Source organism: Seriola lalandi, unplaced genomic scaffold (genome assembly GCF_002814215.2).
Source record: "Seriola lalandi dorsalis isolate HSWRI2012SDOR001 ecotype SW California unplaced genomic scaffold, Sedor1 jcf7180002054538, whole genome shotgun sequence".
Lineage (NCBI taxonomy): Eukaryota > Metazoa > Chordata > Actinopteri > Carangiformes > Carangidae > Seriola > Seriola lalandi.
Genome location: NW_019525091.1, coordinates 756,074 through 781,023, shown reverse-complemented (window position 1 = coordinate 781,023; position 24,950 = coordinate 756,074). Strand labels below are relative to the sequence as shown.

Below are 24,950 nucleotides of genomic sequence, written 5' to 3'. Positions count from 1 at the left end.
AAAAAATGAACAGAAAAGAGGGAGAGAGGATAAAGTTGGATGGTGTCTGAAGTGCAGAAGGTTTTCCTGTTGTCCTGAATGAATTTGGCTACTGAAGATCACCGTGGTGTGGTTATTAAAGAAAAAAGAAAAAGTGAGACGGAGAGAGAGCGGGTGGTGTGACACTCCTCCGCTCCAGATGAGCAGTCAGTCCCCCCCCCGAGGGTTTGAGGTGACTGGCTGACTCTCTTCCTCCACTGTCTCCCTTTTCTCCTCCCACCTCTTCCTGCCTTATCTCCCTCTCGCGCTTCTGTTTTCATTTCCCTTTTATTATTTCTCCATTTCGCTATTTCTCCTCTGCTTCCATTTTTTCCCTCCTCCTCATCTCCTGTTTCCGTCACCTCCTTTATCCTTGTTCCCTCTTCTGACCCATCCAGTCTTTGCCTCTCCTCTCCTCAGTCTGCATTTTAAATGAAGCTTTATCTTCTATTATATATACAATATTGTAATAAACACTTCATAGTAATATCTTCCTTCTACTGCATCTTCTGACCTACATTCTGCATCACTGTGTTTCTTTATTTGAGCTGCTGCTGCTGCTGCTGCTGCTTGCATCCAGAGAGAATTACAAAATACAACCACAACAGTCAAAAAGAAAAGATTTTCTTATTCCTGTGATTAGACTCAACTCCATCCTGGCTGTCCTATTCTAGTCCTCCTGTCTTCCTCCTGTCCTGTCCTCATCCTGACATCCTTTTTGTCAGTCCAAACTTGTGCATTTTACTTATTCAGTTACAATCCACTCCGTGTCTCTTCGGCGGCAGGTCTGATGAATGAAGTGGCTCTAATCGTTCAGATCTGGATGTGACCGTGGGTTCACCTCCTCATGTTTAATTTCCTTCCAAACAAACATTATGAAGAAATAGCATGAACTGGACGCTGGTATTCTAATGTTTATGATCTGAAAAAGGGAGCTTACAGTGACAATTAGTCACGTCAAGGAAAAAACTCTCGGAAAAATCACATGACTGTAATTTAAAAAGGTGGCACTCAGCGGCACGGTGTTGCAGTGGTTAACAAATATGTTAATAGTTCACTTAAAATTCATCTTTAATCCTCAAATTCATTGGTTACTGACTTTGTCATAACACACGTCCAACAAAGTTTTCTTGTTTGTAATTCGTAAGAGAGAGAGAGTCACTGCTGTTTTAAATGCAGCTAATGATATATTGTTCTTATTCAAATACTTTTCTGTTGGGTTCTTTAGAATTAGTGCGAAACATGATCACGGCTCATAAACAGATGATAGTTTTAACTGCTGTCATTATCATATTGATGTTCTGCAGATGACACCATTATGTTACTGTCATTGTCTGACAAAATGAACAAAAACACAGGTTAAAGGCAGCAGCCATGCTGTGAGATCAGCTACACTGACATTTCAAAACGCATGATGGCGGAGAGCAGGAGGCACACAGGGTTTTCATATCTAAGTGCAACCGCAAAAGCAGCTGAATAAGTTCAATATTCTGGAAAACACAAAATGTCGGAGGAGCAACTCTGAACTATATTAGCCTCCTCAGGCCCGTGTATAGCTTCCAAATTTCACGTCGTCTTTAGAGCATCATTGGTCCCCGACCATTTGAGCTAGAGATGTGCCGTTTCTTCTCTGTAAACTAGACAATCATCGCTTTTTAACAAGCCCCTGTCCGCCCCTGTGAGTCACTGACTCCGATCGATACACTGACATTAAAAGTTAAGAAAGTCTTAGCGATTTTCTCGCACATTGCTGCTTTCTGTCTGTGTGTTTATTGATCGATCCTCATCAGCATTCTTTGCTAGTGACGTTTAAAGTCACGTCACTCAGTTCTACATCCCTATTTGCTCCGGTGGGTGCTGTCCCAGCTAATCACAGTGTCTGATTCAGAGGCTTGGCCTGCCTTGGCTGTATACCCAGACTGAATGGGAGCAGGGCTTTTTTTAAATTTTTTTTTACTCTGAGCTCAGAGTGAGGAGAAGTTGTTCTGCATTTTATTGTAGTGACAGAATAAAGACAAAAGGATGTGACCGGTCAGATATTTAGAGCAGCTGAGGATTTGGAGTTGACTTTATATATTTATATATATCCATAAATTCTGCTCCAGAGAATGAGCATAACTCATGAACAAATAAAGATAGAAACTTCAAATCACCTCTAGAACAACTCAAACAAATAAGTACAACTTCCTGTGTTGAATTTTTCCTTCTTCATTGTGGTTTACAGTGCTTTTATCTATAACTAAGGAAAGGTTCTGTCTGAAAAAGTGTTTTTCTGTTTTTGTTATATGGGCTATTAACCTCTATTATTCTGTACTGAAGTCTTTATTGAGTGATATATAATTAGCTGAGGTTATGCTGATTCTGAATATGAGTAGCACTTGGTGAAACTTTTAAAAATGACAGTTTTATTAGGAAAAATATAAAGATATATAAAAAAAATAAAAAAAAAGTAAAATTGTGGGCCTAATAAGGTTAGAAATGTGGTAACTGAAGAACGACACTCCACTCCTGAGACGTGTCCAGTGGACACTGACACAGCGACAGAGCCCCAAATGAGAGCGCAGCCGGGACGCAGCCGGATTCTCTGGACATAAGGAGTGGTGCAGTTGTTAGCACTGTCGCCTCACGGCAAGAAGGTTCTGGGTTCAAACCCGTGTGTTAATCTGGCCCAAGCTGCCCAGCCCTTTCAAGCCTAAAGGGATGATTGGTGATGATTGATGATGGTGGTTTTTCTTTCTAATTCTCACCCGTTTCACATTCTCATTCAGCAACACAATGGTAGATATTAAAAATAATGAAATGTACGTATAATAATAAATGTGTGTTGTCACTTTGAAGCTGTGCAAAAGGCAATAAGCACTTCACTTCACCGGCGGTTTGAAAATCTTTTTTTTTTGTGGTTGTTTCTTTTAGACCGCAAAGTGTTGCATAATCAAAATAATTAAATAAAAATGTTGAATCATATCTGATCTTTACATCCAGAAAAGTTTACCTTTTAAATAAAGGTTGAAGTCCATTCTGATTTTTTCCACAGAGGTACATGATGTCAGCTGTTTTTGTGAAATAGTCTAGTGCTTGATTTGTACACCTTTGTTACGAGTTACACCGTCTTCTGTTGTGCTGCACATGTTCATTCAATTCATTGTCACTGGTTCACACTGTGCTGCTGCTGCCACTGTTTGAAATCTGATGGCTGGAAGCTGCAAAATGATTCCCAAGCAGAGGGCCAAATCACCACCATCGTCATCATCATCATCATCGTCGTCGTCACCATCTCTGCCTCTGCCTGCCCGTCATCTTCATCTTCTATTATACTCTATACTCTTTCCCTCCATCTCCATCTCTCTCAGCGCTCCTCCAGCTCTGCTTGCCAAACTCCCACCTCGCACATTTCCTGTCTCCTCAGTTCCTCACTCACGCTCCCTCCCTGTTCCTCTGTCTGTACATCCTGATATCTCTGCTGCCAGTCTGTAAACGTGAGCAGCTGGCTGTTCAGAGGATTTTTGGCTTTTCGGTGGAAGCAGTCATAAAGCTTTTTGTGTGTGTGTGTGTGTGTGTGTGTGTGTGTGTGTGTGTGTGTGTGCGTGTGTGTTAACTACACATCTGTCTCAGCTGTCAGCACACAGAGCAGAAACTCTGACTAATGGAGATCGTTAGGAAGCAAAACAGCTCTAAAATGTCTATTGTCTCATCTGACTTTTCCTCTGTGCTGCTGTTGTTTGCAAACGTCTCTTATTTTATGAAAAGACAATACATGATGTCTGCGTGAGGCAGTTCAAATATACTTAGTGTTAAGGATTGATGTGCTGTAGTGTACTGCTGCGTGGAGCGGAGCGCCAGCTCATTTTCCAGTCTCAATATTTCATAATCATTAAGTTCATAAATCCACTAGATAATTAATGACATCAACTTTGTTTTAACATCTTAATGATTAATTATTCAGGAGAGATTTGCTGAGTGTGCATTCGCACCGCTCCCCCACTCATGCAGCACCAACTGAAGAGCACTGTTGGCAAGTGTGCCGCTCCATTAATCAACACCATTTTGAGTTTTACTCCAGTGTTGAAAAGGATTCTGTGGATCTGAAAAGGCAGAACTATTGAAAGGCATTCAAATATTCAAATTCAAAAACAGGAGGGAGCTGCATGGCGCCATCTCTTACAGGGGATTCACGACAGATAATAACATCAAGGATGAGTTTAATTCCCATAATAACAAGCTTTTTTGTCAGCTCAGATTCAAGGTTAAAATCTGAATTTGGTACAGAACTCAGTGCCAACAACACACCACGTGAAAGTCTATTTTTTTGACTGTGGACTAAAGACGTAGAGTGTCCGTTGTGCAGTAAGAATGAAAATAAAAGGTATAAGGGCAGTGTGTGGTAGGCTGATATTCAATATAATACCAAATAGTGATATTTCCTGCCATATTCAATATTTTTCAGCTTTAATTTGAGTAGGTTTATGTCAATAGTGAAAGAACAGTGTGGGGGATATAGTCCTTTGAACATATAGTGCCCATAATACAAGGTTTCAAAATGATTGGACGCTTGGTTACCTCATGTTTCTTGGGCAGGTCAGAGTTGACAGAGAGTTGACATTTTGAGCAAGGTGGAGCTGTCTGTCAGTATGAGGAGTAAAGAGGTGAACATGCAAGGGAGGAAGAGGCCCACAGAAGGCAAAAACCAAAAAGGCTGTTGCTTTGTCAACATCAACAGTTGGGTTCATTCTAAACAGTACAGCAGGTGCAAGAATATGTCGAGCCACCTGGTACAGCGACGAGCACAAGTTCTTGTGGATGACAGTAAAAAAAAGTGAAGAAGAAACCAGCACAGAACGCTCTCCAGGATGCAGGCAGACATGTCTCCTCGTCAATGATCAAGAGGAGACTTCAAGACCAAAACCTCCGAGGATTCACCACAAGATGCAAACTCCTGGTAAACTAAAATACAGAGAGGCCGCAGGTCACAGAAACACACAAAAAGAAAACCAGTAGAGTTCTGGAACAAAGTTTGAAACGTCAAAATGATGGAAAGAACGAAAAAAAAAAAGGAACAGCTCATGACCCCCAAGCACAAGCCTACCATCTCATCCGTCAAACATGGCTTTGGTTCTGTTCTGGCCTGGATGTGATGTCTCCAGTGGAACTGACACACTGGTATCTATTGATGATTTCGCTGCTGACAGAAACAACAGGATGAATGCTGAGGTTTACAGGAGCACCCTGTGTTCTCAGATTCAGCCAAATGCATCAAAACCCATTGGGTGACATTTTGTCATTCAACAAGAACAAAAAACTTAAGGCCAGAACAACCAAAGAGCTTTCCGGGGTGAAGAGGTGGAATATCCTCGACCGGTCGAGTCAGTTACCGGAGCTCGATCTGACTGAGCTGCATTCTACTTCCTGAAGAGCTGAAGCTCTGGGAGAGCGTCTGCCGGTGTCTGCCTGTGAAAGATTTCAGGAAGTCACTGACTGTAAAGGCTTTTCCATCAATATCAAATATGAATATTTTGTTTGACTTCATGTGTCCAATTACTTTTGAAGCCCTATACTGGGCATCAACTTTCTTAGCTGAGAGTTGACAGTTTAATGCAGTATCCCTTTATTTCATGTCAAATTGAATGTGTTGAAGCTCTGAGCCTGAAGAACAACAAATGTGCATCTGTCCAAACACAGACCCCCCCAAGGTGGGGGTCTTAAGTCACATGACTTGACTTAAATCACAAATTTGAGGACTAGAGACCTGCTTGACCAACACTGACAAAAGACTTGACTTGATTTTGCCTTGGTGTTCATGACTTGAGACAGATGACTCAAACGGACTTTACTTTTTGCCCACAAACCTGGCAACCTACTAAGACGCAGACCAGCAGAAACCAACACACAAGGAGAAAAGAGATACATAGCACAATGCAGGTTCCACATGGAGATGTATAGTAACAGTGATAACTAGAATGGCACTCAGAGCCTTTACCAAGGCCAAACATTCCTACACATTAGAGAAAGTGATAAAAATTACTGGATCCGCCATCTATCAAGTTTGGTGCAAATCAGTTCGGTAGTTTTTTACTGACAGATAAACAGACACAGATAATAACTGTATCAGTGGTTGGCTGCGGTCACAGAACTGGAATATCAGTCATATTTATAAGGTGTAAACAGCTGCAACAGTTTTTGTTAATGCTGAAAGTAAAACTAAACTTTTCACCATCTCTGTCTTTTACTGATTTAAATGTGGAAACTAGGGTTGATCAGAATTTCAGATCAGAAATCATAATTTCATATAACTTGACTTGCTTGATGATTTGACCTGAGCAATGACTCGACTTGCTTGATTCTCACTACAGTCTTGGGACTTGCTTGAGACCTGAAGGTTAAGACTTGAGACTCGTTTGCGACCTCTGCCAAATACCCACAGTTTGGTCTGTAGCTGCAGACATATCACGGGCCTAAAACGTACTGAATCACACTTGGCTTTGATCCAGATATGAGACTTTTTTAAATGAAAAGCGTGGCCTTTGATATTCTAACGGTAGCTTTTGATTGGAGTATTCACAAATTACTGTCACTTCAGAGGCTCCCGGCAATCCTGAAATAAAGACGTTTACGTGTGAACAAGGCCACAGAATGGTTCAACAGGTGGAGTTTTATTTCTAGCAGAGCCATTTTTGGAAAGTGTTCAGCTCCCTCGAGACTAAAACCCTTCACGTGTTACAGGTGTCATTCATGCCGCTGCAGCGAGGACTTTCGCTGCCACTCGATGAGAGTCCCACGAGCCCCGGCGCCTGTCAGCGTGACAGACAGCCCTGCTGCTGAATGAGAGCATTCGAGAAAAAAAAAAAAAAAAAAAAAAAAAAAAAGCCAGATTCTGAGGGGCATGAAATGTTTTGCCGAGTCTAAAATGAACCTCCTCGCTTCATTAAAGAGCGCAGGCAGGCAACCCGCGGTAACTATCCATCTGCAGTCAGACTTGTTGTCTGTGCGGGGAAGATTTCTCTGACGTCGCCATCAATCTGTCATATCTGAACCAATCTGTTATTTATTTATTTATTTATTTTTTGCTGTTAACTTGTAATTTAGATTTTGTTGTGCCTGCTCTGCCTAATCTATGTTTCTTCCAGGAAGAGCTTTGCTACAGTTCCCAGAATGCTTTTCAACAAACATACAGGAAGAGGAAACCGGTATTACATTGCATTTATTTGACAAAGTAAGATACGTGTTTTTCCTTCCGCCTATACAGGCTTGGTGCAACCTTGGTCTCGATGTCTTTGCTCAAACAAACCACACAAACAAACCAGTAGCTCTACAATTAATGATAAACAGGCTTCACCACATGAGCAACAGCTGCCCAAAAAAATCAAGTGAGTCACATCTCTCAAAGGCAGCATGAAGCAAATCTTAGAGGGGTGTAGTGTACACACCTGGCCTGGCGTCAGTCACAAGCCATTCAAGAAGTTCACTGTAAGGACATGCAGAGTTACGGACCCACAATTGACACTTTGTTACTCTTCCCACCATCAAACTATCAAATTGATAGTAACAATACAACTCTGTCTATTGATATTTGTTTGTTTCTTATGTAGGACAAGTAACACCAAGAGGACTGATCATCGATAAAGTGTGGATTCTGGCCTCTCTGTGTCATGAATGAATGAATACACATACACACACACACACACACACACACACACACACACACACACACACACACACACACACACACCAACCTCCCTTCCTCTGTCCCTTCCTAAATAAGAGTCATAAACTACAACCCACTTTCCAGTCCTGGGTAGTGAGCAGCAGAACACTCTTCACAGACACAGATCAAAGGATGAATGTAAAATTAAATATCTAACTGTTCTGTAACTCATGAGATGTTCCTATGTAATAGTTTAATCCCAAACTTTTATCCTATAGAATGTTTGAAATGTAACATGTAGATTTTAAGACAATGTCCTTCATGTGAACATACTGTCAGCATCCTTCACACAAGTTAACACACACTACATGACATCCAGAATATCCATATTATTATTATTACAGTCGAAGAACTGCTGTGTAATCCACATTTATGGACTATTAGCTTTAGGAAATGTTTATATTGTTGTTTGATCAGTTAACCACTTGTATTATGTTAGATGACAGGAGAAGATGGGTGATAAAACAGTTGTGATCATTTCACACATAGCTCTCTTAGCTCCCAGCTCTTAGCCACCGGCTCTAAGTCAACAGTCAACTTTCTTTGCCACGTGCTCGAGGTAACATTTTCTTTGTCTACACGCAGAAGTGCCTCAGAGTCATTTTTGTACCTTTTAATTATTATCACGTTTTAATTTTTGAAGTTTTTTAACAGTTTAGAGTCATCTGGTCATCGCCATTCTCCTCTAAAGTTATCCAGCCAAAGTGAAGAGCATTAGAGTTTATTTCACATCAACCAGCAGAGACGCCAGCAGATAAAATCTGCACGACCTCCTGCAGAGAAGCCGAGCAGAAATCAAGAGAGCCCGAGACAGAAAGTCTCCTGGCAAACTCCACCAGAGCTGAACCGCTGAGACACCGGCAGAATCCATCACCGTGATAACGGGACACGGCCTCCAGGAGAATCCACCTCAATCCCGCGTCTCCAGGGTTACCACGGCAACCACAGCCACCTGAGTTCCAGCCATGGGTTCTCCAGCTACAGGGGCAATTCGTAGACGTAGTGTCATTAGCTGTATAGCCATAGTGTATATAACATAACATATCCTCTCCCACCATTGCCAACTCATCACACTGCTCATTTCTTTATTATTTCCATCTTTATGATTATTACACCTTGCATTTATTCTGTAGATTGTAGTTGAGTTAATAAACTCCTTTATTTTCACTCAATCATTGTCCTGTTGTTTTCTTTTGAAGTAGAGACTGGAGATCCATTGCATCGAGAAGTCACGCTACAGGGGAGCGTGGATGCATAAATCACACAAGTTTGGACTCGGGGGTTTAAGTAAATGATTCAAATTCATATGAATCTGGTGAAATCTGGTTCCTACAAATGGTCTCCATACTCTTCTCATTAGAGAACACTTACTGAGTTAATCTTAGTCAGTAAGTGAGAATATTTTCCTTCGTGTTAACAGATCAGTCAGTGACATCTTCAAGGCATTACCAACGATCATGAGTCCAAACAACATGAGAAACATGACCACAGATTAATGTTGAACTGAACCAACATTTTGTTTCAGTTTTGGTAGGTTGCTGAAGTTTCTCCTGATAACTTAACTCAATGGAACCCAGAGTACAAACTGCACATCTCTCCCGCAGGCAATTAATTTGTGAATTTTACACAGAACAACCAACTGCATTAGTAAATCTGAACTCAAATCTCCGGAGCCAGTCTACCAGCAGGTTACCAGACAGCTGCTGTAACCCTGACAGCTTAAAACAGAGCGCAACCTGACTCCTCCACAACACTTCCTAGAGGGGATTGTGCCAAAGAGAAGCAGCAGTCAATCAGACATGCGGTTTAAAAGTTTGATATTCTGACATCTACCTGACTTCTGCTATCCTGCTCCTCTGCTCATTTTCCCTCCGCACATTCAAAGTCCCGCTGGGTAAGAGGAGGAAATTATCTAAAATTTAAACTCAGATATTCTGGAGATACTCTACGTGATTCTTCCTGGTTTCCAACATTCATTCATTCATTCACCATACTGCATATCCCTTTTAGGGTCACGGCGAGGCTGGGCGAGGGCGGGCTGCGTGGGTACACCCTGGACATGTAGATCAATCGCCAATTAATCTACATGTGTTTGGATTGTGGGGAGGGAGCCGGAGTATCCAGAGGAGAACACAGAGGGGCCCCCGGGCGGGCAGCAGGTTTTCCAACCCTTCAAACCCCTCTTGCTGTGAGGCGACGGTGCTAACCACGCGGTAACATGTAAGTGTCAGGAGGTGAACCGCAACTGCAGTGAGCAGGTTGCATTTATGATTGGGTGTTTGCTAACCACAATTCACTGCGCACATTTTGTTAGCTGTCAGCACAGAAAGTTGTCAAGACATTATACATTTAACACAACTGAAGAGTTTGATTTATTAATGAAAACTATGGATTATGTGCATTTATCAAATGATAATAATTGAAAATTTAGGTGTGATATACTGATAAACAACCTTTTACTTTTGCTGCCGTCAAGTTATTCGATGTCGTACCTCACTGCAGTGATGAACAAGTTTACACCGGGATGTTTTCAGTACACTGTGACATCACTATTGGGGTGTGGTTACAGGTGCGACAGACTTCTGACAACAACCAACCACACGCCGAGCCTCTTTCCAGCAGAGAGACCAGTCAGATCCCGATTTACAGCAGGTGTGGAAAGACAGGTTGTGTTTTCAATTTTGGTCTTCACCGTTTTTGTTTACATTTGCATCACAAACTGGGGTCGTCATAGCTACAAAACACCATTACACACACAGTAAATTGAAGTTATATGGACATATTCTGTATTCCCTCATGCTTTTAAGTAAAAACGTCTCAACTTGTTCTGTGAACCCTGATATTATGGTGCTTGTCCGCGTTTGACAAATGAGGCGGTAGGTTATAATTATATGCACATCTTGAACAGGTGTGAGGAAATTTGAAAAGCAGCATCAATGAAAAGAGAAAACACCTGCACACTGACTCCAAGCTACACAATTTATTCCAAAAGACAACATTTCGAAAAAAGGTTCAGTCAGTGTGAGTCAGTTACTTTTCTCCTTGTCCATGTTAAGATTAACCTCGAGCTCCCCTGAAGGATGTATCTTTGCGTGATACGTCCTTCAACAGGCAGCAGCCCCAGGATTCTGCACACAGGTGATAAGTAACCGTGAGTTCAGACCGAAAGCGGCGAAAACGCCAAAGTCATTCATTTTCTATGTGAGCTATGTGCTCCGCTGTAGAGAACTCAAGAGAACACGACTGTGTAAACTATAGTTCCCATCAAACATATATTCCCAAGCACAATGGAGAGCGGCGATGGGTTTCCACGTCCTTTACGACGTGTTCCTGTTTGTTTACAGGGATTTGAATTAAAATAAAGGTTGAATGGACAAAGGTGTCTAACATTGTAGGTATTCCAGGTGAGTTGGAAAATAGGAAGGAATTGCATGCTAACTAGCGCCATAGCATGCAAAATAGAAAGGCATAAGGCATAAAAAAATTAAAAAAAAAAAGATTTGATGTACAGTATATGACAGAGCCATGAAAATACCAGTGTTGTACAAGTGTTTTTCAGATATCACTTTCATTGTGAGAGTACACACACACACACACACACACACACACACACACACACACACAACTGCATTCACTGCTACAGTAGCAACTACACCGGTATTGTTCTACAGGATATGAACGCGCCATAATGTATTGTATATCTACATTATAGTAGTATAGCTGAATGTGACCCTGAACAGTGCATCCGAGTTGCAAAATCGATATGCTTTCAGTGTGGAGGTGCTTTCATTATGTAAAAGTGCAATGATAATATATAAAGCCAACATTTGTTCGACCTTATGATCACTACATTCAGTAATCAATCCTCTAAAACACAGAAAGCCAGGCTTCCATCATCATCAACCGTGTGGTTTCACCTGTAAATCCTGACCATGGAAAAGGACTACAGTTATTTCTTCAGGCCAGCATGACTCAGCTCTCTGGTTTCGCTCTGAACGTGGAGGCTTCATTAAAGCTGCTGGCCACTATTTACTTTTCCGTGCTGCTCTGCTGTTTGCTCGCTCACTCTGCTGCATGTCAGACGCTGGTGAGAACGACATCAAAATTCAAAGTCACCCCCCCTCCCACTCCCCCCACTCTCTCACCTGATCCTGTCTGGCACTCGATGGGTCTGGTTACCGTCACTCTGGCAGTTGCCTGCGTACTGCGACCGGCTGGTGGCCCCCTGGTCCCTCCGCAGTGCCATTGCTCCGTGGGTGAGCACAGAGACGCCCTTGGCAATGCGCCTGCAGGATTAGGGAGAGTACAATGTGAGACAGAGACAGAGGGACATTTTCAAAGGTCTTTTCTTTTCAGAAGAAAAAAAAAAAAAAAAAGAAAGGAGACAGTCTCGGTGGAAGACAGTAGTTGCTGCTTGAATAAGTGCATATCCAGTGACAAAGAAAATGCAGCAAGATTCAAAGTTAATAGCACTGAACCTACAGGGGAAAATGAATGGACTCCTCTCCTTTGTAACTTAGAGCTGAACCAGGCCGATTTTAAAGAACACTCATCTTGGCACATCTCCACTGACTGAGACACTGAAAAATTGCCCAATTTCTACAAATGAGGTTGTGGTGTTGGTGTGAGCACTTCTCTGCACACACAAAGTGATGAATCGAGACTTAAATGCAAAAATAAAAAACTGTCCCCTCATCAGCTCAAAAACTGGACTCGCCAGCAATAGATCACTTTCCCTCTCGTTTTTGCTTTCATTAGAGACAAGCTGAGGAACATTTTTCCATTTTGAGAAACACATTTGTTTGCTGTCTTGCTGAGAGGGAGAGGAGAGGAGAAATACTTTAATCTCTGTGTGGTTGGTAGGGAGACTGGTCCAGGGTATGTTTGGACTATCTTAGTACAAAGACCTGAAAGAGCAGGAAAGCTTTCCAGCTAGCTCTCGAATAAAAGAGAAAACCTTCAAAAAGGCCTAAAATTGTATAATTTAAATGTTGTATATCATTAGCTAGCAGGCTAGCCACAAACACATCCATAGACCACCAGGGTGTTGATCAAACTTGCAAAGGTTTTAAGCTGCTGTCTTTTAAAAGTATTTATTTGTATGAGATTTAGATGTGTTGGCACTTTAAAGGTTCCGTATTGTATAAAGGTAGATTTCCATGTCTTCTTTGATTGTAAAGCAGGTCTAGGTTCTATATTGATACTGTGAAAGCTCAATCCAGAGAAATGCACACAGCCTGTATTCAGAAACTGAAACATGAATTTATGCCTTAAAACGAGCTGTCAGAAATTCTGTAACTTTATGATGTCACAACAGAGCAGTCACTGCTCTAAGCCGCACCCCAAGCCCAGTGCACCTGGACCAACCTTGCACGATTTGATTTGTTGACTTGAAATCTGCTGTATTTTTGTTTTATTCAATCCCTCAGAAAACAGTCAGCCAATCAGAAGAGAGGCTCAGAGCCTCTCCCCTGATTGGCTCACCAACCTGTTGTTACTAGAGCTCCAGAGAGAAGACTATGAAAGTAAAATTATATTAAGATGTTTTTTTAGATTTAAGACCATAAATATATCTTCTTATGGATCAATACTTCAAATAAAACACAGGTAAATGTAAATAAGTAATAAGTTAATACAGTTAGGTTGAATGCTTTACCTTAAGAGAAAAGATTGTGTTTGCCATGTGCATTTAGTTGTGAAGACCAAGTGCCGCACCTTTTAGTAAAATGTTGGTTGAGTTTTTGTGGCTGGTAGATTAAAAAGAATCTAGGGAAGAGATCTGTGGCAGATTTTAAATTGGTTTTCCTTCTTTGTTTTCCTTATAATGCTGTACATTAACAAAGTTACGCTGATAAATACTTCACCACTGCATATTTATTCAGTAAGATTTGGCAGAAATTGATCTGGAATGAAAGAATCAGAGAGACAACACTGATTCTGACCCCTCTCTAACAAACACAAACCTGAATATTAGATCCATTCAGACCAAGGATCCAAAAAGCTTTAACACAATGAGAGGGGGGTGGTTTTGTTCAGGAGCTGCAGCAGCAAACGATGCTGGCATTAAGGCATCAGCGGAGCTCTTCTAAAGGCCACCTCATACACATGTATGAATCTGAATGGATGTCACTGGTCAGCTGGTAGCCGAGCAGCTGATGAATGAGCCACAGTATGATGAGGCATGACTGAACCAGCTCATGGCAATCAGTTAATGCAGGCTCGACTTCAGTACAACACCCAACATCCAGTTTCCAAATGTATTGAAGGTTCCTTCGCTCCAATAAATAAATATTAGCAGACTGTCTCTCTCTCTGTCTCAGGACAGTTTAATAATAGATCAGACTTTGATCTGCAGGAGGTTTTTCACAGAGCAAGAGACTATTTAAAAAGACACCGCTTTTTAATATGACAGTAAACTCAACTCTGACTTGTAATTCACTGCTTAAAAACGACACCAAACACTTCTCACATCTTATTATACATGATGCTAAGATGCACTATGTAAAATATACATTTAAGACCAACAATAGGTTCCTGCTGATAAGGCTCCAGCAAGGCAGGAAGCTCTATCTAATGATCCCAAATTCATAAAGCATTTCAATGGAGTCTTGCTTCCATAATTCAGGGCATTACCACTTCAAACAAGCTGGTGGGCCCGGACATGAAGTGAGGAAGGACTGTTGAAGAGAGTTCAAAGGTTCAAAAGTGCTCTGTGCATAAATTGGAGCTGTCGCAAATTCTGTCCTCTTCACAAGGAACTGATTCATCGTCATCTTCAGGAAGGGGAAACAGGGCGTTCACGTCTGTCACTTTGAAAGTCGTGATGTTACTGATAAGCTACATGTTCTGGTCATATGATTTGAAACAATATGCTGCTTTCCAGGCGAAGGAGTAATAAGGTTGCATGTTGCACGTTATGATGTGTTGCATCAGTTAACGAGGTTGAATTTAATTTCATTGGTGACTTGAAAGAGCTGCTTAGCGGTGCAGCAGCGGGGTAAGACTCCGTTCCTGTCGCAGCGAGTGCGGCACCGTTTCTTTAATATGTTCACTAAAACTACTGGTCCACATCATAGATATCATTTTTTAGTGTCTAAAAAGGCTCTCTGAGGAATCCATCAGCAGCAGCCTTCATAAAACACACTGCGGAAGAGAGTGAGAGGCAGCTACATTACACGCATACCACCGAGAGGAGGCGGGAATGTAAGGGACACAGCTGGTGTAGCCTTTGCACTCCTCAGTATCCAATAATCCACTGTGAACAGGTCAATTGCATAATGGTGCATTCAGGCGCTCGTCATCAACTCATTAAGTCGGGAAATATAACATGACCGAATTGTTTTTAACCAGGTATTTGTCTTCAATAACTGGCATTTCATTTTAAAACAGACAAAAGTAATCAAAAACAATATAGCATGACGGAGCAGTGGATTTTTTTTTTTTTACTCAAGTAGAAGAAGAAACACTAAATCAAAAAGTAAAGGTACAATTAATAGTAAGATGAATAAGCATCAAAAGACATCCTACTTGAATCTTTGATATCCACAATAGCTGGATTTGAAAGTTGATTCTTAGTCTTGAAAAATCACAACTTCACATTAATTAAAAATGAATTGTTTTGGAAGCTTTCGGTCTCATCTTGTGGCCCTTCTTCAGCAAATAGAGTTGCTCATCTGTCACAGAGATGGTTATAAGTTATTATCATATGACATAATCTATGTAGGGAATGACAGAAATTCACTACTTAGGTCACATGATAAAAATGAAACCATCATAAGTGAGCAACTCCATCCTCGGAGGACGGTGCAAGATTGAGTTGAAAGCCTCAGATATAACAAGGAAATGTGACCTTGTGTTGAAGTGTTTTTTGTCAAGCTATAAAGTTTTGGGTTGTTTAAACTCTAAAAATGCAAGAGCCTGCCACATGAAGCCAGGCATAAATCCCAGTTTAGAAAAGTTGAGGTTTTACTGTACTGATCAAAACAGTATGTAAAGATGGACATAGCCTCCATGATCTTTCTGAAGACCAGTTTTGAAGCTCAGAGCGGGCTGCTTTGCCGTCACCATCTTGGTCATTATGTTATTAAACGTCATGACTGACTAAATTTTATTTTCATCTTTTTGCCCTTACTGTTTATTCATATATGTAGAACCAGTGTATGAATTTCACCTTATAAAAGGTCTGAAAGATTGTGAGGTTCTTAAACTGTTAGACTTTTTTTTGATCAGATGCACATGTCTATACGAACTGCTGTTGTACAGGAATTCTGTCGTAACTGTTCCCTTCTGGTGATAAGACAGTAAATTTGGACTCTGTGCAGGAGTGTCTGAATGAACCTGAGTGATGCTGAACCTTTCCAATTGGGGATGAGGGGATGAGGTTTTACCCTGCCTGTCAGGTCCTCTGTGTTGGTCACAAGCCTCTGTGTTTCAGAATGAACTGTGAAGTCCTGCCTGGAAGTGACAACTGTGCTGCTCACTTGGGGCTTTCCTTCCAGCACGGACACTAACTTCCCAAACATAGAAACCAGATGCATTCAAAGTGCTGCTTGGGAAACTGGAAGGAATCCTGCATCTCAATGCAGGCAACATGGTCGACAGGTAGATAACAGAGGGTGACGTGGCAGTGTCCAAAGTGATATGTGGGATGATGTTAAAAAATAAATAAATAAAAAATAGTCATAACATGTCAGTGTCTTTGTGTCTCCAAATACATGTAGTCAAATTTAGGAATAGGAAAAAAGCTGTATACTGATGAGTTTGGTGCCTGTGTTCTGTAGGAAAATAGAAAAGTTATTTCACAGTTTTTACTCTCGGTAATACAACCCCCCAAAGTCTTTGGTTGACGCTGTTGCTGCAAAACAGAATCTCTTTTACAAAGCCTGGCGTCACTGAATCGTCTCCATAAAGTGTAAAAATCCTTTATATCCGGCCTCCTGCTGCATCTGCTTTCACGACTGAGGTGGATTTAATAGTCAAAATCAATAAAGGATCGCACCTTTCACCTGGATTCACTTGGTTGGTCTACTTAGATTAGATTAGATGAAAATTTAATGATCCCTGGGGTGAAACCTGATCATCCCTGCAGCAGATAATACATCATGGACAGACCAGGTGGTCATAAAAATTTTACCGTGTGCCTCTGTGCGTTGCTGCAGGAAAAAAAAACAAAACATGGGGGGAATGTTTATTTTCTCTCTGATGCTCATGTATTTTTAAAATGATAAGGTTTTCAGCAGCTTCAAGGCTCAGAACTGCAGAGCTCATTTAATACGTGAACCCTCTATTCAACTGAGAGAAAAGAAAGAAACTATAAAATTGAAGTTTTCAGCAACGGCAATAACAATAACCTGCACACGTTACACAGCACCAGAAAATGATGCAGGGCTGTTTCTTGTTCTGTAAAGAACCATTAAAAAAGTTTTACAAATGAGCAGCATCAAAAGTTTCAAAGTGCTCATTCAAGTGGATTTGACATTTTCACTTTTTATTTGAGAAGAAATGAGGGTTCACTGACTCTATATCTGCAGTGCTGCTAGGAAAATGATTTAATACCACTGAAAATATAATGGAATAATATAAGACATTTTTTTTTTTTTTTCTACTGAACAAAGCCACAAATCTTATGAGAATGAATGATGTCATCAAAAATCGAAAAAATACATCAACTCCTATTCAAGGCCATGTCACTTTCAAAAGAAGAAATAACACAATGTTCCTTTTAAACAAAACAAACACACCCTCGGTCAGCTCACTACACTCCTGGGTTGTGTTGCTACAGATGTACTTTGCCTTCATCACATTAGCATCTCCTGGTGGCTAATGTTAGTGAATTTCAGATACATAAATATTGAACATAGAGATTAATTCTTCATCTTGGAAAACACATGTCCGTTATAAAACTTCTAAAATCAAGGTTCACTAACTAAGAGGCCGTGGAATTCAGCCGAAACCTTCGGGCATAGCTCAGAACGTGAACCTTGAGTTAAGAGTTTTATCTCAAATATGGAACATAAATATTCTTGTAGGATGGAAAATACTGACTTAATGTCCAATCTGTTTCTAGATAGATTCTCTGCATAATGACATTTGATCATTAACCTTTGCATTTTGGTATTAGTAGGCAATTATCTTGATTCTTTTCACTGTGTAAATTATATATGGTAAGGTCCCATATAGTGTAAAGGTAGATGTCCATGCCTTTGATTATAAAGCAGGTTTAGGTTCTATATCAATACTGCGAAAGCATCAAAGCGCTCAGTCCACAGAGTCCGTATTCAGACTTTGAGCCTTAAAACGAGCCTTCAGGATTTCTGTAACTTTGTGATGTCACAACAAAGACGTCACAACGCTCAGCCATGCCCCAAACCCCGCCCACTTGGACCCACCATCGAACCTTGCAGGATTTGGTTACTGAGTGTTTATCTGAAATCCCCTATAGGAAGGAAAGTACTGCTCTTAGCTTTTTGTTATGCTTGGTTAAGCTAGAAGAAGAGGTGGAGTTAGCGGATCTTTCAACTTGTAAAATTTCTTCTTAATGTACAGACTCTTAGACGTGTCTGAGATCCGATCACACCACCTTCAAATACTGTCTTACTGATCAATTACATGCAATTTACACTTTCTTTATAATGTAACCATACAGGTCACGATTGTAAATGGAGATATAGTAGCAGCATGCACAAGATACTCAATGTATCAGGCGCAGGTTGTTTGCAATCTAAACAGAAGAGAATAGGGGCACTGAAGGATAAATACTCTCCTTGTTTAATGTGGGGATAAGTGAAGTTTAAATTCCAATTGACCAACTGAATTGTTTAAACCTCACTTATCTGTATAGATTGTTACATCCAAGACTGTTGATTATGCTGATGATGGCTTTTAGCTGAAACATGTTTGTTCTTTGCCCCACACTAAACAAGGAAAGTATTTATCTGTGTTTTCCGCCATTCTTTTTGTTATCTTTGGGTGTAGATAAGAGTCAAACATTTGGTTTACCGACTTTAAAACTTTTCCTGCGATTGCCACTTGTGGCCACCATTGAGCAAAAGACTTGTTTTAATTAAGGGACATCACATCCTGTTCTCTTTATTAAAGCAGCTATAACATGTGCTGTTCCAGCCCGTGTAAGTGTACAGGAAGCCCCATGAGGGACAAAAAAAAAAAGGCTACATGCAACACATCTTAATACCTCCCAAAAGCTCCTGCTCATACCTGCGCGGCTCGTCCCTCCATCCCTGCGGCCGGATGGCGAACAAGGCCTTGGGCAAACCCTCCAAGCCCAAACCGGACAGGGCCGGCCCCACGGCGAACCACATGTGACTGGGCCCGGCCTGACCCGCCGCCCAGGCCGCGCGGAAAACCAGCTCGGCCTCCTCCAGGGAGCAGTACAGCAGACGGACCTGGAGGACAGGAATAAGAAGAGGAGGGAGTTAAAGAATGAAATAAGGAAAGGCGATATTTAGCAGAAAAAAAGAGGGTGAAAATACAGAAGGAGGAATGAAAAGGGACACATGGGGGAGAGCAGGGGGATTAAAGAAGCGGGAAAAAGAGTTGACGGATTTAGAATAGAGCAAGTAAGTTTAACAAGTGGGAGAGTGAGACATGAATCAATTAAACGAAGAAGGGATGAAAGAGGGAGGGAGGAAAACAGTGAAAGTGACAGAGGATGAGACAGAGGGGCAGAAGAGAGGGAGGATGGATGGATGCAGAGAAAAAGAAGCAAATAGTGAATTCCCATCCCATTTCTCATCCTCCCTGTTCCTCGCTGTTTGCTCCCATAATGCCCTTTCATGTTCCCTTTACATTTATGGATTAGGTTCATTTGTCCTTCAATACATTCGGTGAACATATGCATTAATACTCATCTTTTTATTTTTATTTTATTTTTTTATTTTTTTTACACAGAGCGCTACACTTGAAAAACGGTGCCTCTTGGTCTGCTTGTATTTTCACGTCATACATTATTAAAGACGAGGAACTGAATGGGGGAGCTGGATTAAAAAGACAAAGTGAGAGTAAAAAATGTGAAAGTAGAGGCTGCAGTGTGTGTGTGTGTGTGTGTGTGTGTGTGTGTGCAGTTGACGCTGAGGGTACTTCAGATGATTACACAGAGGAAGCACTTGAGGAAAATTTGCGCCACAGTTCTGTAAGAAAATTGACAAGGTTATAAAAGTGAAATTAGTCAAAAGCAGAATGTGAAATGCTTTTACTGACACACTCTGCCAGCAGGGGTGTGTGTGTGCGTGTGAGGTGTGCGGATCCTGTCGCACACACACACTGCGCATTCACAACCGTTACTCGCGTCAGAGCGAGCGGCGAGATGACGCCTATCCCTCCCACTCAGCCGACAGGAGAACGGATCAGGGTTGGCGAGGGGTCCAAACTCATGCTCAAACCCTGTCAATCACATCCTCCGAGCAGTCGGGGTATATTTAGACCTCTTTACAAATATCGCTGGCGTTTCATGAGCTTGAAGTTTGTCGCTCTACATGTCTGAAATAAAGATGATCCAGTCCTCCTCCCATCCTTGGAGGCGGGAGCTTTCGGTTCCCTGCCTCCTGCCATCCTTCAGAAAGAGCCGTAATTTGTTATAATTTCATGCCATCAATCACTTTGTTAGCACAGGTGTCTCATTTTTCAAATGTTGGCCATCTCATTCTGGAAGAACACGTTCCATTTAGATTCCCCCCGCATCTTTATGTTTCCTCACGACAGAGCTGAACCGCATCGATACACAGGCTCAAATCAATCAAGTGGTGAAAAATACATCATTTAGCAAAGACACAGGAGTTGATTTAATTTAATGTCACTAATTATTTTTGTTAGACCCAGTGTCATGTTTTCAACAGGTAGTTATTTTTCATTTCAAAATGAAACAGCTCCATTTTTAACCCTGACAGCTGTTGTTTAAAGATTCTGTTCTTGGGTGAATGTTTTTACACCGACTTTGCAAAACACACCTACATGACTAAAGACAAAACCTTAATGCATTCGACAGTCCATCATATAGCTTAAAGCTACACAAAATATTTACAATAACAATGCATTAAATGACTGTAATTTAAATTCTCAAGTTCTCCCTCAGCTCTATGAGGCATTTTAGCATCTTTTAGCTCATTGTTTTGGTCTTTCCACTCTCATCAGCTCCAACAGCAGGAGGCAGCAAACAAGATGAAGATGGCCGAAGTTAGCAACTAGCTGTATGGAACATTTAGCATTTAAACAACCAGGTATTTCAGTCAGGAGTTACTGGAGACCAAACTGGAGCTAAAAGTAGAGTTAATATCGGGCTGAGGTATTTGTTCCAGTCCGCACGCTCGTTCGGTGCGGCCAAAAGATGGTGTGACAACCTTTGTGGGTAGGATCACAATCCACACTGCATCCTGTTCCTTCTCTGGTTTTATTCTGAAAGTCCTGAGTGGAAGTTGTGATTTGTATCTTTAGGCCGCTCCGCTTTGACGCTTCTTATGGATGTTTATCCGCTCGCTGCTATTCTTCCCCCATAATGCTGTTTTCTTTTTCTTTTAAAATTCTTCTTTTGAAATTTCTACATCATACGCCAAAGCAAGATCATCCAAAATCTAAGATATATCATATTTACAATGTTGCTCACTCATTCTTTCATCAGAAAGTACAAATCAATATCCATGATACACTGTCCGGTCCGGATTGATCTGCATTTCAGTGCAGAATTGAGCCGTGAAATTGGATGTTAAACTCTGAACCTGCCTCAGAAGATGGTCGGAGCTACTACTCTCGACTCTTTAATATCAAAGTCTGAATGAAAAAAAAAATATATATAGCATTACACAATTAGTTTGTGTTGCTGCACTCCTTCATTTATCGTGCATTTGTTCTCCTGTAACGATAAACCTAAGCAATTCAGACGTGTACACACCGGCTCCCTTGCTTACCATTCACAACACCAAGATGCGGATCATCAGCTGATGCCTGCGGTATGTTAATTGGCGAAGGCGAGCTTTGAAGTAAAATAAATGGCCCATGCAGCTCTACAGCCTCCCCAGTGCCTCAGAGATTTGGGCATAGAAGAGACATGAGATAATTTATTTTGTATTAGCCGCAATAGAGGGTTGTCAGGGCGGCGGGGCAGACTTGTGTTCGGCGAGGGGCAGCGGAATTCTTCGGGGGCACTGGAGGCTAATTCTAATTTCAGATGTTAATGAAATACAGGCTGTTTGCATCCAGATACCGTCAGTTTGTGAGATGTGTTAATGTACGACGAGAGAGGGAGAGAGGGAGGGAGAGAGAGATGGAGCGATAGAGAGAGCAGACAGAAAAAGTCAACTGACTCAGACTCACTTCTCTGACTGAATTCATACTCGCATCACAGCAAAGACGAGACTGAACCAAATTCAATCGATGATTCCAACATCAAGAGTGTGTACTGTATCCAGTCCACAAATACCATTCAGTAATAAACCTGCCCTGTAATGCTGCTACTATAGGTGCATTGTGAAACAGTGCCCTTAGGCTTTCCAAAGCGCAGAGCATCGTGGGAGGATTGTGCAGAAATTGGAGTCTAACCCTGTTAGCAGCATTTCAGAACAGGCCAGTTTCAAGGTGTGAACTCTACACAATAACGACCAGCCAGTATCATACACTGCAGAACAATGGAGGACAATTCACAGCAAAGTTCACTGGTAGAAAACCTGAAGAAAAACCAATGGCTAAAGCTACTCTATGGTTTGACTGAGTTCAGCAGGACCCAAACAGAGCATGCTCAAATCGGATAGTTCAGTCAGTACACTCACATGCAGTACACCGTGTACACAGCTTACTCACCGGCGTAGTGCGTGAACTTTGCCAACTGATATGCAAATTAGGACGACATGTCGTCCTTTTATTGGTTGCTTGTTTTGGAGCTGTATTTGCATGGGTAATGTAAGGTACCATACAGATCAGTGAACACTGGTGTATTTTATTTTTATTTTAATAATCAGATTTTCTCAATGTGCAGAAATAATTTAGCAGCCAAATTATGTAATAATATCAATAGTTTCATTCAGAAAAAACGGAATAATATTTAACTGTCGCACAGGTGTAAACTGCTGTGTTTCGGCGATGCAGCCTCAAAAGCAGCCCGATGCCGGTGTGTCCTCTCGCTGACGGACTTACAGTAAAGCTGTGTGTGTGTGTGTGTGTGTGTGTGTGTGTGTGTGTGTGTGTGTGTGTGTGTGTGTGTGTGTGTGGATCCGATAACAGGCTTCTGCATATAGGCTGCTCTGGTATTTCCTCACTCAAGCTTCCTCGCTCATTGATCTCCGCTCTTCCAAAAGCAGATCGAGGAGCATTAGAACGTACTTTGTTATACAGTGACAGACCGGATCGATTGCCGGGTCGCCCAAGAATCAAGGGGTGAGGAGACAGAACGTAAGGCAAATGAGATGTATCCACACACTTACACAGAGGCTACTTCCAAAACACACTGGCCTTTAAGGCGGGAAGGCAAATAAAGAAGCAATAAGCTATTTTTTTTGGCAAGGACATGTGCTAATACACTGCTGTAGAAAATACCACATTTAGATGGATAATATTGACCCTGGAGACCCAGCGGGCAACATCTCAGTGAATAAAAAAAATAATACATCCTCTAAGACTTTCCAAAAAAACTTGCCCTGTGAATCCCAGACCATTGTTTACTATTGTTGGTCTGGAAGTGGATATTTAAGTCGGGGGCATTTAATAATACTTCAGCATCCACTGCGGTGTCTAGACCTCAGCTGAGAAATGAATTTTAGCACCAGCATATTAAGGTAGTTTGAAGTACCACAGTACGTGTTCTTTGTATTATAGAGAACGTCTATTACAGAGAGAGTCTGAATGGAGGTCAAGGACTCACACACAACACTGTCAATTTGACACTAAAATGATAGTTCAGGTTATTTGAGTTGGGGTTGTGTGAGGTACTTATCTATAGTCAGTATTCAGATCAGTGCGCTGCCAGTTTATAGAAGCAGCAGGAGCTCTGACACAGAAGCGATGAAGGGATGAGCTGCTGAGGACAGGGTCAGCAAAAATACTTACTCTAGCCACTTAAAGAAGTTCCCCCAGAAAAAAACTAATGTCAGTTGAAATGTACACTATATTTTGAATATTTTCACCACTTTATCTTGCCATGAAACAGCCCTTTCCTTTGGAACTACATCTTCTCAGCCGTATTCCTACGCACAAGCGCAGCTCTGTCTGACTCAAACAGCTGATCTGCGGCGTAATACAGTGCTTGTGCGTAGTTCTACGGTGAAAATATTCAAAATAAAAGCATGCATTTATATCAGTTTATTTTCTGTGGGCATTCTTTTGAAGTGGCTAAAAGACTCCTTTCACAGCAGCAGCTTCTCCAAACTGGCAACGCACTGATCTGAATGTACTGCAAATAATACACTGACTATAGACAACCTCAAATAACCCCAACAATCAATTTAATTTCACAGTATTTTTCCATAATTAATATTGCCATTGGTGATAAAACTTTCCTCATTCACATAATTACCATCAGAACTATTAATAAGCAACATGCTTCTTGAAACTTGTCTGGATTTTAAAAATGCACTTGCACAAACTTGTCAAAAAAAAAAAAAAAAAAACTTCATCTACACATGCACATCTCCACATCTAAAGCCCCGCAGAGACAAGATTCACACCTTCACTATTCAACATTTCATATCACTTTCATTACATTACATCATGTTCACTGTAGCCCTTTTACTTTTGGTCCAGCCCCCCCTCTCTCTTTCTCTCTCTCTCTTTCTCTCTCTCTCTCTCTCCCTTTCATGGACTTCATTTTGACAAAGGTCATTTATGCTGCAAACGACAAAATGATGAGAGAAAGGAATGAATGCTACGGTGTGAAACAGAGAGACGGAGGAGATATTGCTCGCCTACAAAGACGAGGGTTGGGGAGAAGAAGGAAGTGGAAAAGATCCCGTGGTGCCCAGAATCTCCTTCCTCCCTATCAAATGTGTTAGACCGTGGCTAAGGTCACCTCAGATGACGTCCATTTTTGGTTTTACTGTCCATTTCCTCTGCACTATGTTGTTTCTCTACAGCAATGGTGCAAAAAAAAAAAAAAAAAAAAAAAAAAAGAGTATTTTCATTTCTAACCTTTTATGTTGTCAAAGGTTGGAAAAAGTTTCCCGGCAACAGATCACTGTACAGTCTGATTTCTGAACTCAATTTTACTTTAATTCTGCTAACCAAGATCCCAGAGCTT

At 41.3% G+C, this 24,950-nt stretch overlaps 1 protein-coding gene across 1 annotated transcript in view; it reads right to left on the bottom strand.

Moving 5' to 3' along the window:
- The window catches only part of grin2da (glutamate receptor, ionotropic, N-methyl D-aspartate 2D, a), a 141,373-nt gene that overhangs the window by 104,983 nt on the left and 11,440 nt on the right, over positions 1-24,950 (bottom strand). The window contains exons 4-5 of the mRNA XM_023414669.2: positions 18,932-19,119; positions 11,863-12,003 (exon numbers count right to left, since the gene is read on the bottom strand). Of these exons, the coding sequence (XP_023270437.2) occupies positions 11,863-12,003; positions 18,932-19,119 (329 nt within the window). The remainder of the gene's footprint in view (positions 1-11,862; positions 12,004-18,931; positions 19,120-24,950) is intronic.